Source organism: Monopterus albus, unplaced genomic scaffold, assembly GCF_001952655.1.
Source record: "Monopterus albus unplaced genomic scaffold, M_albus_1.0 scaffold133.1, whole genome shotgun sequence".
In the NCBI taxonomy this organism is placed as follows: Eukaryota; Metazoa; Chordata; class Actinopteri; order Synbranchiformes; family Synbranchidae; genus Monopterus; species Monopterus albus.
In genome coordinates, this window is record NW_018128013.1 from 2,041,212 (window position 1) to 2,055,972 (window position 14,761).

Sequence of the window (14,761 nt, forward strand, 5' to 3'; positions counted from 1 at the left end):
GGGACAGAGCATCTCCTTGGTAGATACCGCACTTGATGTTGACTTGTGCAATTGGCTTGAAGTTGGCCTCTAGGGTTGTTTTCCACATTCCCATTGAGTTCTTGATGAAGGCTCTTAGAGTCCTGTCGATGTTGTACAGTTCCAAGCATTCCAGGATCCATGTGTGAGGCATTGAGTCATAGGCTTTATTGTAGTCAATCCAGGCAGTGCACAGGTTGGTGTGCCTAGTCTTGCAGTCTCGAGTGACTACTTTATCAACCAGTAGCTGGTTCTTTGCTCCTCTGGTGTTACTACCACTTCCTTTCTGGGCGCTGCTCACGTATTGAGCCATGTGCCTGCTCATCTTAGCTGCTATGATGCCTGACAGGAGCTTCCATGTTGTGCAGAGGCAGGTTATTGGGCGGTAGTTGGATGGTACTGCTCCCTTCTGAGGGTCCTTCAGGATCAGGACTGTCCAGACTTCAGTTAATCACTCAGGGTGGGTTCCATCTATTAGTAGCTGGTTCATTTGTCCCGCCAGGTGCTCATGGAGTGAAGTTAGCTTCTTTAACCAGTATGCATGGATCATGTCAGGGCCTGGTCCTGTCCAGCTCTTCATACTTGAGACCCGCTCTTGAATGTCTGCCATTGTGATGATTACTGGGTCTTGTGCAGGGAGGTTGCTGTGGTCTGCTCTCAGGTCCACCAGCCACTGGGCATTGTTGTTGTGTGATGCCTCCTTCTCCCATATGCTCTTCCAGAACTGTTCAGTCTCCAGCCTTGGTGGGTCTGCTCTCATGTTATTACCCTGCCACTGAGAGTACAACTTGGATGGCTCAGTGGAGAACATTCGGTTTATTCTCCTGGCTTCAACTTCTCTGGTGTACCTCTTCAGCCGTGTGGCCACGGCTGTGAGCCTTTGCTTGGCAGTCTCTAAGGCCTCAGTATGGACAGTGAGTTGTATTTCTTACGTACCCCTTTCTTCATCAGGCCTTTCTGCAATTCTGATAGCTGGCTAACTTCTCTTCGTGCTGCCTTGATCTTGGTCTCCAACCTCCTTCTCTATGGAGGATACTGCTCCTTATGGCCTTTGTTGAACTTATAGCCAAGCATCTCAAGGATCACGGTTGCTGTGGTGTATATGAGCTTGTTGGTCTCAGTGATGGTCATAGTAGGGATTGTTCTTAGTGCTGCATTCACATCATCTAGTAGACTTTCAGAAGGCACTTCACTTAGTCTTGGTAACTGGCCACAGAGGTTCCAGGTATCTATCTTGGTTATGATCTTCAATCTTAGGTCATGTGCTCTTGCAATAAGCTCATCTGGGCTTGTTATTGGGGCTTGGTACCCAATCGTCGACTGTAGGGGTAATGATGATGATATCTCCCCCCTGACCTGATGTCCTGGCTCCCCCTTGCTGTAGCAATTGTGTTGTATCTCATCAATCTCTAGTTGTGATGGCAGGTGCTTCTTGCACATGTTAGAACACTGAGGTAGTAGTTGTTTCAGTGTTAGTATAGATGTTGGGTTTCGAGGTATCCATAGGTCCCACATTCTCCGTATGTAACCCCTCTCTCTGGGGTTAATTGTACAGTAGCATTCCAATAGTTCCCTGTTCTCAGCTCTTGTCCATGAATGTTTTGCTCTTGTACTCTTGTTCCAGTAGCCCACTTCTCATCAGGTATCAGGTTGCCCTGGTTAACCACTGAGCTATCCAATCTGCTATATATATATATAGAAAGAGAGATATATATATACATATATCTATATATACTGTATGTACACACATACATACATACCTACATATGTGTAATAAAATGAAAGCTGAGTTTTTGGGATTATTAGCATCAGGTTCTCTGAGTAAATGGCAAGTTTGACATTGAATAAGTCACCATCCTTGTCACGCACATCACATAAGATGACCACTGAAAATGAGTAATAAAGACATAAATTGTTTAAACCTTTTAAGTCAATTTGGTCTAATAATGATGTAAATCACTGAAATGATAATTCCATTTGAAACAGGTAATGTCAACAGGTGACTGCATCATGATTTGGTACAAAAGTGGCATCCAGGAAAGGCCAAGCCCTTTAGAAGCAAAGATGGGCCGCGCATCACCAGTTTTTCAACATGTGTATGTGTGAGAAAATTACTGAAATGTTTTAAAACAATGTTCCTCACAGAAAGATAGGAAGAGATATGGATATGTCACCCTCTATCATGCATAACATAATCTGGAGGAATTTGGAGGGATTTCAGTGCATAAAGACTAAGGGCACAGCCTAAGCTGGATGATCGTGTTCTCAAATCCCTCTAACGGCACTGCATCAAGAATCATCATAAGCAATATAACCAGATGGGCTCAGGATTACTTTGGCACACCTGTGTCAGGCACTACAATACATAGCTACATCCATAAATGACACTTAAAACTGTACTGTGCCAAAAGGAAACCTTATGCCAACAGTGTCCAGAAGCGCAGTCAACTTCTCTGGGCTCAGAGGCATCTGGGATGGACCATCACACAGTGGAAATGTGTATTGTTGTGTATTTGTTTTTGGAAGGAATGGATGCTGTATGATCCAGACAAAAGACGAAAAGGATCATCCAGACTGTTAGGAGCAACAAGTCCAAAAACCAGGGTCTGTCATCAAATAATGTGCTGCTGTATTGTTTTCAATGTAATACAGGACACAGATGATTTATAAATCACTATTTTCGGTTTTAATTTTGATTTTACGTACCGTTCCAACTATTTCTGATTTGGCGTTGTATATTTTTATGTGTCAGAACAGAAATAATCCTCTACTTTGGCACTTCAGCACATATGCATGGATGTCGCTCAGAGACAACAGGTATGTTCACATATAGAGGCATGGTCAATCCATCACTTTAGTGACAGGATATGACAACTCTGCAGCACTCAGACCCAGTAATTATACTCTCTAAAATATAACTCCATTATAAAATAACAGGGTCATGCTTTTAATATCTGAATTTAAGTTAAATATTTATGATAAGATCATAGTCGGTTGTACCATTGCTAAAGTCTTATGAGTACAAATGTTTTATGTCATTGAAAGGGTTATTGCATGTCTCACCTGATTAAACTGAGGTATTGAATAAAGGTGGCAGTAAAAAGGTGTCTCTTTATTCTTCAGTGGTGTGAATAGCTATTAAGCTAAATGTTACAAGGCAGCAGGAAAAATGAGGAGGGGGTGTGCGGTTGGTACATTGGTACTGACTTGGTACTTTTTTCCTGTTTTCTTTCAGTCAGGGTTGTCTGTATAGGAAATTAAATTGAGGTTTAAAGTCCATGGTTCATTTTCTCTCAGTATAAAGCTAGTGTTTTGTCCTCTACATTTGCAAAGGGACAATAAACCAACTGAGCAGCATTTAACATTTCAACTCCTGTACAAGTCTGGGTTATTATCTAACTATATTCATAAAAAATAATAGCAATAATGATGTAAAAATGGCTAAAATTTTGAGATCAATGCAGCAGTACAGGTTATTATAAGGTGATGTGTAGATATATAAACTCACACTGCATATTGTATTTCTTCTATCATCATGAAAACTGCTCTGAGCAAACCGGTAATGCAACTTCAGTGTCAGAGGAAAATTACAATTTACTTAGTTTGATTTGCTCCATTTTTAATATAAAAACATTGATTAGTGCAGCTTTGATGGAAGAAAACTTTCTTCTATGAAACAGCAATTCTCATTTTGTTGTTTTGTTTTTGTGGAAAAAACAACCCATGGTGCTCTGTTGGCTGCATCAGAGATTCAGCAGCACAACAAACAGGCCAGACATTTGGGCTGTGTGCCTTCCTCAGACCCCACAGGGAAACTATGGATTGGTTTGTCTCACTCGACAGGCTTTTCAAAAACACGCCAAGCTGTGATGCTCAGAGAGCAGCTCTGGAGGCCAAGATTCAGATGAGGCTACTCCTTCACAATTGGTCAGGGCCACATTGATTTAAGGTTTATATGATCAATGCTATCAACATGGGATTTAGGAGGGTCACTGCATGAATGTCAACATCCCACAGGCTGAGCTATGTCACAGTGATGCAGTGTCACAACTATGAAATAAATGTTAGGTTTCCACAGGATGTAAAGTGTTCATCCACAGACACAGATGTACAGAGCTCTGAGACACTCTGGGAGCTTTGTTTAATAAAATAAAAGGCTGTCTGCTTAATTGTGCACACACTTCAATATATTTTCAGGGCCCATAAATCATGTCAAAACATAAGCCGTGTTGGTTCCTGTCCTAATGGAGGAGTGTTCTTTTTTTAACTGTTCTCCCCTTATTCCTCATGTCTTTCTCCATCTGTCATCAAATCTTTAGTTGCATTTCTGCTGGAAAAGCAACAATCGCTTCCTCTCTGGTGCTGTAATTGTAAATGAGAAGGATTTTAATTACATCTACATATATTCCATATGTAAAGGGTCTTATACTTGTATAGTGCTTTTCTATGCCTTGCAGCACACTCAAAGTGCTTTCACACTATTTGGTCATTCACCCATTCACACTCTCAAGCACTCATACATTCACACACCGGTGTCATCACCGGGAGCAACTGGGTTTCGGTGTCTTGTTCAAGGACACTTTGACATGTGGACTGGACAAGCTAGGAATCGAAACGCTAATCCTCTGGTTAGGAAATGACTCACTCTAACACTGTCTCAGTCCTCATACCTTCTTGTGACTGGTCACTCCTTGATAGGTTATGCCAAATGTAGGCAAAGATAGTTTTTAATATATAAACTTAGATGTACTAATTCCCACTTTGGGGACAAACATCATATCAGTTTTACACACTGCAAACATTTGTGGGAGCAAACAATAAAAGTCGGTCCAACTTGATATGACATTAGCATCAAATAATTTCCACTGGGATTTTAGCCAGGGCCAGTATCTTGAAAAGCAGACACCATGCTTTTGATAAATCAGACTTGTACATGAGCTGAAATGCTAAATGCTACTCAGATGGTTTATTGTTCTTTTGCAAATGTAAAGCACAGCACACTGGCTTCATACTCAAAGAAAATGAGGCATGAACTTTTAGCCTCAGTTTAATTTCATATATTGACAACAATGACTGAAAGAAAAGACTGAAAAAAAAATGCAGGAGCAGCTTTGGCTGTGTCATCAGTACCAATATACACAAATCAATTTTCAAGGTGCTGCCTGCCTGAATAAAGGTACCATTTACACACTGCCACCTTTATTCAGTTAAATGTTAATCAGGTGGATTGAGACATATAGTGACCATTTCAATAAAACAAACATGCTCGTTCTCATCAGACCTTGATATACTATACAACATATCATTGGTACAAAAGACTATGATCTTGCAATTGTAAACTGCATTCAGATATTAAAACCATTAAACTGAATGATATTTTATAATCTATCCATCCATTATCTACACAGCTTATTCCTGAATAGGGTCACAGGGGGCTGGAGCCAATCCCAGCTGACATTGGGCAAGAGGCGGGGTCCACCCTGGACAGATCACCAGTCTATCACAGGGCTGACATGTAGACAAACAACCAAACACGCTCACACTCACTCCTACATACAATTTAGAGTCACCAGTCAACCTAAGCCCCATGTCTTCGGACTGTGGGGGGAAGTCGGAGTACCCCGAGAGAATCCACGCAGGCACAGGGAGAACATGCAAACTGTGCACAGAAAGGCATCGGGTCAGCTGAGGCTCAAACCCGGAACCTTCTTGCTGTGAGGTGACAGTGCTAACCACTGCTCCACTTTGCCCCTCTCTGCCCCTTTCTCTCTCTCTCTCTCTCATGTACAGTGTATATATATATATATACATACATACATGTGTGTATGTATGTGTGTGCTATGTTATATGTTACACAGTAGCAGGAGTGAATGCAATAAAATTTTCATATAGATTTTTTTAAAGCAACTAAAAAGAATCAAAGAAATTTTCTCTGAAGGAAAACTTCTATTTCAATACACTACAATACGGGATGAGGATCAGTATATAGTGTAATAAAGTGACTGTACAGATAACTGACCCACTCATAAAATTGGAGTGATTAGGAAGCTACTCTTTAAACCAACAGCATGTTTGTGAATGTCCTGCTTCAGCCAGCACAAAGTAGACTACAACATCTCCTGCCCTTAACATCACACACCACACACCTTGGACAGACTAGGCTGCTCCTCAACTTATAGGTTGACTGAGGGGAATTTTTCACACTATTGATCCACAGCAAATTTTCACTGTGACAACCTCCACAGAGCTAAGGTAAACCAAATCTGCACATACAGACCACATTCCACACCATTCTGCAAAAAGGACAGTGTTGGCAGCTACATTATGTGAGCCATGTGCATCCATTTAGGATTATATGCATCATCAGTGGACACTGTCTCTTCTCTTCTTAAGTCTTTGGTACCTACTTTTGAGTTTGGGTTATTATGCTTGCACAAATTAAGAAGTTGTTTTATGGGCTCTAAGGAATCAAATATATAATAATAATAGTAGTAAAAGAGATTCACAAGAGGAAAACAGCAAATCTAGATCCTAAATTTGCAAACCTTATTAGCTTTCACACAATGTAATAGATTCAGTTTGCTGTGGGTGCCTCTGTATGTGATGGTAGAATTGATCCATTGAGGCCCTGTGGCAAAACAGCATCTGATTAAAATGGGGAAATTTAAAAAGGAGAATTGTTTTTAGCACTGATACACTGGAGCTGAAGATACTCCACAGGTAAACCACAGTCCTGCTACACTGAATATTTTATGCACTTTTAAAACGCTGTTTTGTTTTTTTTTTTACTTGTTTGCAGTGTTGGTATTTACTTTGTAGCTGTCTCTGCCTGTAAGGTTCAGGCTGAAGTTGAGGATGTGTGTTTTGAATTGCCAGAGTCTCACCTGGTATTGGTACAGACATATACAAGATTAGTCATCTATTATGGATGAGCAGCCACAGCTAGTGGAGGACACCATTGTCACCTTGTTGGATGTGAAAGTACAGGGAGAAGCTTTGAATCCTGCATGAGGAACCCTCCAACTTTAGAACAGTGCACTTAAAATACTGTAACATCTGTAAATGACTCTTTACTATAAGTCTATAAGTAAAGTTTGGATGTCAGCTTCAGCTGTGTAGTTTGAAAAATTAAAACTGAGGGGGAAACCTAAATACTCAGGTAAAACCACAGCTGACCAGCCCAGCAGGCAAAAATCACTTTTCTGGCTTCAGACTCCAGGTTTGGTGCAGTTCACTGAGCCTTTAGGATCAGGCCCATAATAAGCCTGGCTTGTCTTCAGGCCTAAAAATGCTGGAAGCCCGATTCATCCATTAGGCATAAACACTCTCATGGCGGGCACAGTGGCCAAGCAATGAACTGTGGCAGATTCAATGTTTTGCTTTCTGGCTGAGCCGACCTGAGTGGGTTGTGCAGACCTGGGAGCAGTTCAAGACCGTTCCATGTATTTGATAAAAACATGGCACTGTAAAACGCAACCTTTGAGACCAGCATTAAAGAAAAGGAGGTTAAAGAAGTCTAAGAAGGATTTCTTTTCAACATTTGAAAGGTTAGGTGACTTTAACATGCTGTTGGTCAGAATTCAATCAATCGGTCAGCAGAAAATTAATTGGCAACATAGTTGATCAGCACTTAAAGTTGTACTGTTTTTTCAAGCAAAATGTTTGCTGGTTCTGGCTTCTGAAGGTTAGCATTTACTGCTTTTCTCTGTTTTACATTCAATTCAATTCAATTGGATAATAACAGTAAGGTCTAGACTTTACTTTGCAAAGTGTCTGAGATGACTTTTGTTGTGATTTGGCGAACTGAATTCATTTGAACCACATCTGAAACTAACAACAACCCACATCTAAATAATGCTTGTCTATCATATCTACAGGCTGATAGTTTGTTTTAAACTTGTATGAACAGCTTTTGAAACTTTCCCTCTTATTTTACTATTTGTAAATTGTGCAGTTTATATTACAGCGATTTATTTATTTATTTATTGGACCATTGTTCCATGTCAAACATCTGAGCACGAGTCAGTGGCACAAGTCAATACGCCAGAGGGTTGAGGTAAGGTGGGTATAACGAATGCATCCCTAGCCCTGTATCTAATGGTCAGTAACAATAATTACAAATAATTACAACAGTGATTAAGCAAAACTTTATGGCTGAGTTTTGCGGTGGGTATGGTGCTACCAGCTGGGTTCAGTTTGGGTGCTTTTGGTTTTTGCCTCCAAATTAAGTGGATTAGCCTATCTGGATAAACTATTTATGTGCACACTAGTCTGATAATGGAAGAGACACACCAAGCCAACATGAAAGAACCAGCATTGACACAAGTTGACTGCCGCATTGCCTCATGTCGCCTTTGTCTAGACCAGTCAGTTTGAAAAAGTGACATTTGAGCCCACCACACATATGTTCTGCACCTGCATGACAGAAATAACTCTCCTTACCAGCAGGTGGTGGTATATGTGTCCGCCATTCAGAAAGGGAAAGGAGAAGAGCTAGACTGTGGAAATACAAGCTGTAAACAAAGCAGCTCTGGTTTATAACAGATGCTGTTCATAGCTGCTTCTAGTCTGATAAGAAGTTGCAAATGACACTGCCATTCTCTGCCCTTGGTCTTTTGGTTGTGGAAGAAGAGAGGATGTTGTGGAGGCAAAAAACAAGGAGAAACTGCACTAAATGGGTGAAATCATGGATACTACAGTAGTTGAAGTTGCTTTTTTGAACATTTCTCTCCATGTGCATTGATTCACTAAGCTCAGCAGCTAGTCAGAATGGTCTCTCTTACCAACGATATCTGCCACAATTCAACATGCCAAATTGGCTGAAAAGCCACGACAGGGTCTGACTAGTGCCAGTGATGTGGGACACACTTTGAAGACAAAGGTAACAGACATGCATCAACAGCCCGACAGTGGCCAATGGCCAACTGTTGGCTTGGCATATCATGGGGCTAAGGCTGGTGTTGTGCTGTCTAAGGACAAACTCACACCAAACCGAAAGTCGGTTGTTGGCCACCATCGAACCATTGGTGAGCATCTGTTGGGGCTCATCAACCTGCTGTGTCCCGCACCATTGGCACTAGGCCTCTGTCAGTGCCTTTTCAGCCAATTCAACATGTTTAATCAGTGTCAGTGATCGGGCCTCACTGGTGAAAGAAAGACCACAGTTGATTGGCTGTTCAACTTAGCAAATCAATGCATTTTGCAGAAAATGGTTCAGGAAAGCCCCTTCAGCCTGTCACTGTTTCATCATGATTTAACACAATTAGTGCAGTTTCTCCTTGTTTTTTGCCTCCACAACCCCCTTTCCTCTTCCACAACAAAAAGAACAAGGGCAGAGAACAGCAGTGTCATTTGCAACTTCTTATCAGACTAGAAGCAGCTATGAACAGCAGCTATGTTGAATGAGAGGTGCTTTGTTTATAGCTTATACATCTGCAGTCTAGATCTTCTTCTTTCCCTTTCTGAATGGCAAATACAGATACCACCACCTGCTGCTAGCAGGTGTTTTTTCTGTCACGCAGGCGCAGAACATACATGCTAATTGGCTGTTGGCTGTAGTCTGTGCGGTGTAATAATGTTTTTCAACCCAACTGGCCCAGACAAAGCCGACGTGAGGCTACACAGAGGTTGGCCTTTGTTACTGATAGTTCTTTCATGTTGGTTTGGTGTGTCTCTGCCCTAAGGTCAGAGTTGACAGTCTTGAAAATTTGCTGACTTGGATGAGTCAGACTGACTGTCTGACTCATCCAAGTCAGCACATTTTGAGCTTTGATGACCAAAGACAGCCTGCTGATAACCTGTTTACATGGTAGCACTATGATTCACCATGCATTCATTGCACAGCCATCTCAGTGCAATGTTAATATTTCTGGTAGAAATGATAATGAAAACCACAAATACCCAAGCTGAACTTAACAGGAGCTGTCCCTTGTTTCATAAGGTGTGCTCCCTTGTGTTAAATGCATTACAATTTGCTATAGCAGAAAAGTTTCCTAAGATTTGAATGATACCTAAAGCAATTCACACATTCAAAAGCGTATCCTACCTCTTCTTGTGTTTACTGCCACTGCACTGCAGCCCCCATGACATAAAACAGAAAGAGGTCCAGTAACAGGGGTTTTTGAACTAAAAAGCTTGTAAAGCAGCCTTCACAGGATCCTTTTTGCATCACAAGGAGCTGAACAAGTGACACGGCTTTGGATTTATAGGTCGGGGGCCTCCAGCCGGGTGGCAAGCTGCAGCAGGGCCTGGGCAGCACAGCGGCAACACCGCTTCCATCTGTTGCCACGGTCTGCTCATATCTGCATGCTAATCCTTTTCTATCCAAACCTGCATGAAAACACCCTGGTGGAAGCAAATGCCGCAGTTCTTTCTGGGTGAGGAATTATCAGAGCAGGAAGCACAAAGACACAGACCTGAGGTTGATGGGATGTGAAATGCAAATAGAGCAAGGAGTAAAAATTAGAGAGTAGAGGAAATTCAGAGAGGTACGAAGCAGAGCCTCTGTGCTGGCGATCTCCATATTAAAATAAAAAAAAGTTTCATCCTGTGTGCCTAGTAGATCAGCTCGATATGTGGTAATATAGTCGAGGACAGTTATTTGTCATTATATTAAGGTCCTGAGGTCACAGAGTGTTGATGTGTGGCCCCCTACTTCTGTTCAGCAGATGGAGCTGGTAGCAAAAGCCTGCTCAAGCTGACTCATTATTTGCATATGCAACTATAATGTGTTTTCAATGTCTGAAAATACATATCCATCAAAACATGACTGTAATATGTTTGGGCTGGAAAAGGGCACTGGAAGTAGGTGTGGCATATCTAAGATCTAATAAATATACATTTCCTCAGGCAAGAGGAGGAAGTTCTGAGATCTAAGGATTCATTTCCTACTCTGCCCGACATAGCAGATAAGCTTTGATACATGTGGGCATTGCAAAAATCTACGTTCTGCTCCTGAAACTGGAAACTTTATAAATTTATGTTTCAGACAGAAATACAGAATTTGTTGCCGCTTATACTATGTACAGCGTCCCACTGATATAAAAACGGTAGGAATCATCTTTTTTGTCTTAATTTGTAGGAAACCTGCTGCTTTCAGTGAGTCCACTTCATGTCTTTACAGTAGTAACACATCTATACTTGATTTTGAACATATCTGTACTCTGTGGCAAGCTGTAGAACAGCAGGTTAGAGTGAACGCCATGCACTCAGTATATATTCAATACAAACAAATCAGGCAGGGGGGTGACAGTGGCAGAGCTGGGGCTTTTGTTTGCTTGTTTGTATGAGTGTGATTTCATGTGCATTTGATACAGAGAAGAGTTATTAGATCAGATAGACAACTGTAAGACATCTGTTTTGTAAATAAAATACTTTTTGACCTATTGTACAATGAAGAGACTGACTAAATTTACTCTGAAAAAAGTGTGCAGTCAGCTGTTTCATTTGAATCATACAGAGAAATAAAAACAAGGCGGAGGAAAGTGTTATTTCAAAGATAATATATCAGAGGATGCTTCCGCCTTAGGGAAAACCACACTAAACCAATTTTATATGTTTAAATCTATATCCATGTTAATGAAATTGGGAAAAAGAAAGAAAAAAAGCTATTTATTTGATGTATCATTTGAATTTTTGCAAATAAAAGATGCTGGGCAATTCAAAAGTTCTTTTGACTGCATGTGAAAAGAAAGTTTCCAAACTGTTTCCATTCCTGTGAACAGTCAGAAAGTTTTACCATGACAGAGATGTGCAGGATGCGAAGCTCCTCCTTGGCAGAATCATTGGCTGGGTCTTCAGTTGGTTCTGGGAGGTTCAGGCTGCCATCCTGATGGTGGATGTGGAAGAGCAGAGTGCCATTCTCCAGCCACTGCTGTCTCCAGCGCACCAGGGGGATGTCCTCAGAGTTCCCAGAAATCTCTGCCAGGCACAACATAAAACAAAGGGCACTAAATGAGAAGCTCTCTGTAGCTGCAACACATTTTTTAGCAGCCATTGCCAACATCATGTCAGACATCCACTGGAATTTAAGAAAATATGAAGCCATACTAATGAATGTGAAGCTATACAGTCTTATGCAAAAGTTTAGGCACCCCTTGATAAATAACAGATTTTGGTGATTTTTTATTTGAACAGATGTTAACACAGTTTCTCTTGGAAATGGAAAAAATGCACAATATTTTCAGCAAACAGTGATGCATAGTTACTTCTTATGCCATAAATTGAACAAAAATAAAAAATAAAAACATTATTATGGCATGGTGCAAAAGTTTGGGCACCCTAAGAGTTCCAGAGTCTCAAAGTCTCTCACAAGGTATCAGACCTTAATCAGCTCGTTAGATCTGATGCACAGCAACAGCTGTCATTGGTAAATGCCAATTTCAAAGCTGTACAAATACTTTGACTCTTCAAACCTTGTGCACACACTTGTGGACACCCAGCAACCATGGGTTCCTCTAAGCAGCTGTGTAAGACCCTGAAAATGAAAGTTATTGACGCCCACAATGCAGGAGAAGGCTACAAGAAGATAGCAAAGCGTTGTCAGCTTGCAGTTTCCACAGTAAGAAATGTAATTAAGAGATGGCAGATCAGGGGAACTGTGGAGGTCAAGATGAGATCTGGAAGACCAAGAAAACTCTCGGACAGAACTGCTCGTATGCTGGTCAGAAAGACAAATCAAAACCCCCATTTGACTGCAAAAAACCTGCAGGAAGATTTAGCAGACTCAGGAGTGGTGGTGCACCGTTCCACTGTGCAGCGATGCTTGCACAGACAAGGCCTTCATGGAAGAGTCAGCAGAAGAAAACCTTATCTGCGTCCCCATCATAAAATCCAACGTCTGAAGTATGCAACAGGACATCTACAGAAGCCCGATGCGTTTTGGAAACAAGTGCTGAGTTCATGATGTTAATTTGAATAATTTATTCTAGTTTTCAGGCTGTTTTTATAAAGAGCCACGTTTAGCCTCACTATTCATGGGTCCACACTAAAATGTCTCAACAGCGAGGGGAAAAATGAGGAGAAATTTTTAAATCCTAAAGATAAATTGAATAAATAGTGACTTTATGGAAACAGCAAAGCATAAAACCATGTTTTGTGTCACGCCTCAGGACCTCAGACAATCCATTCTGCTGTGAGCTGTTTGAAATATTAGTGAGGTACAGCAGAACACTGTGCAGAAATAGAAAACATTATGAATGCATGACAAAACTTAATGGGTGATTTTGTGTTATGTAAGAGTGAAGACTAGTAAAGATTCTCATAAATCATTAGAAATAGCTGTAGACCAGTTAAAGTGTATCCAGGACTCAAAACTGAATCCTACTATCCCAATAGACTGTTACTGAAAATGAACAAACTGTTTGTTCTTATCTTAACCAGATTCTGTGGTCACTCACTGGAGGTACTGGACAGCCATAGTTAGCCAGCAGAATTGACAGGTTGAACGATGTCTAGACATCTATAAAATCCTCCTCAACACCTCTTTATACTTTCTCTACACTCTGAACTTATAAATGAATTACAGTTTGGATTATGCACAAATCCAGGGTATTGAAAAAACCAAGACATGCCAAAAGCCATATTGTTGTAAAGCTTAGAATGAGCTCCATTGGATTAAGAGGTTTCAGTCATATACAGTAAAGCTACTTTTACACAGCTGCTGTTTTGGGACAGCACATGCTGGAAAAGAGAGTTTATTAGTCTGTCAAGGCTCTTACAAAAAACATGACATCAATCACAGGTAAAACAGGGTTTCACTCGTGAAAAATGTACATAAAATAAGCAAGTGATTTTCATATAGTGCATTTCATACATGAGATTGTATTTCATGCAGTTTTCAGACATGATGTGTTAAGAGACATGGTTTCTGGACATTTTGCATGTGATATTTTCATGTCTTTTTTGAATGTTTCAGGTAATGCATTTGCAAGCACATGGTTTTCAGAGGTTTGACATGTTATACATTTGAAAGCACATGAGGTTTTCAGACATTTCACATGATAAATCCACGTGGCATTTTTGGATGTTTCACATGCTTTTCAATGTATCTCATGTGATACATCTGAAAGGACATGTGCATTATGGTTAGTCTTTAGAATAACTGCCAATAAACATATGAGATGATAAGCTAAGCTGATACATTACTAGACATTTTTAAAAATGGAACAACAATTTTGACTCATTAGAAGACTAAATTCTTTGGTGACAAACCTAAATAACTGGTTTCATCCTACAGTGACAACTCTTGACATCTGAGCAAAATGTATGTAAATGTGATGCCCACCAATGTGTGCCCACATTTGTATGAATGTGTATTTTACTTTGATATAAAACATGTAACAGTTGTTCTATCTTCTCTTGAAGAGATGTTTGGTGCCGTTGACATGCCAATATACAGTATTGTATCCGTAGTCACACCACTTTTGACAGTAGGCGGCAGTGTGGGTTTGTTGTTTACTCCAGGGACTGTAGACGGGAGCGCACGCACCGCTATTCCCTCATAATGGCGGAGAACATTGAAAAGAGGAAACACGTCTCCCTGTCTTATGATTTCTTTCCTGTATTACAGGTTAGTGTTGAACAAGAAAACCCCACAAAACTGCTAGAGTCAATAAGTAAATGTTATGATTCAAGGGTGAGTGGTAGAGTGAAGCTAGGGGAAAATGGTTCTGTGTATTCGTGGAAGGTAAGCTAATGCCCACCGAGAGCAATAGTAATGGCGGTGGTACACTCGATCATTCTC

General features: G+C 40.7%; 1 protein-coding gene across 1 annotated transcript in view; it reads right to left on the minus strand.

Moving 5' to 3' along the window:
• Positions 1-14,761, minus strand: part of astn1 (astrotactin 1) — a 448,006-nt gene that overhangs the window by 327,732 nt on the left and 105,513 nt on the right. Inside the window, 1 exon segment of the mRNA XM_020613364.1 lies at positions 11,756-11,937. Coding sequence (XP_020469020.1) covers positions 11,756-11,937 — 182 coding nt within the window.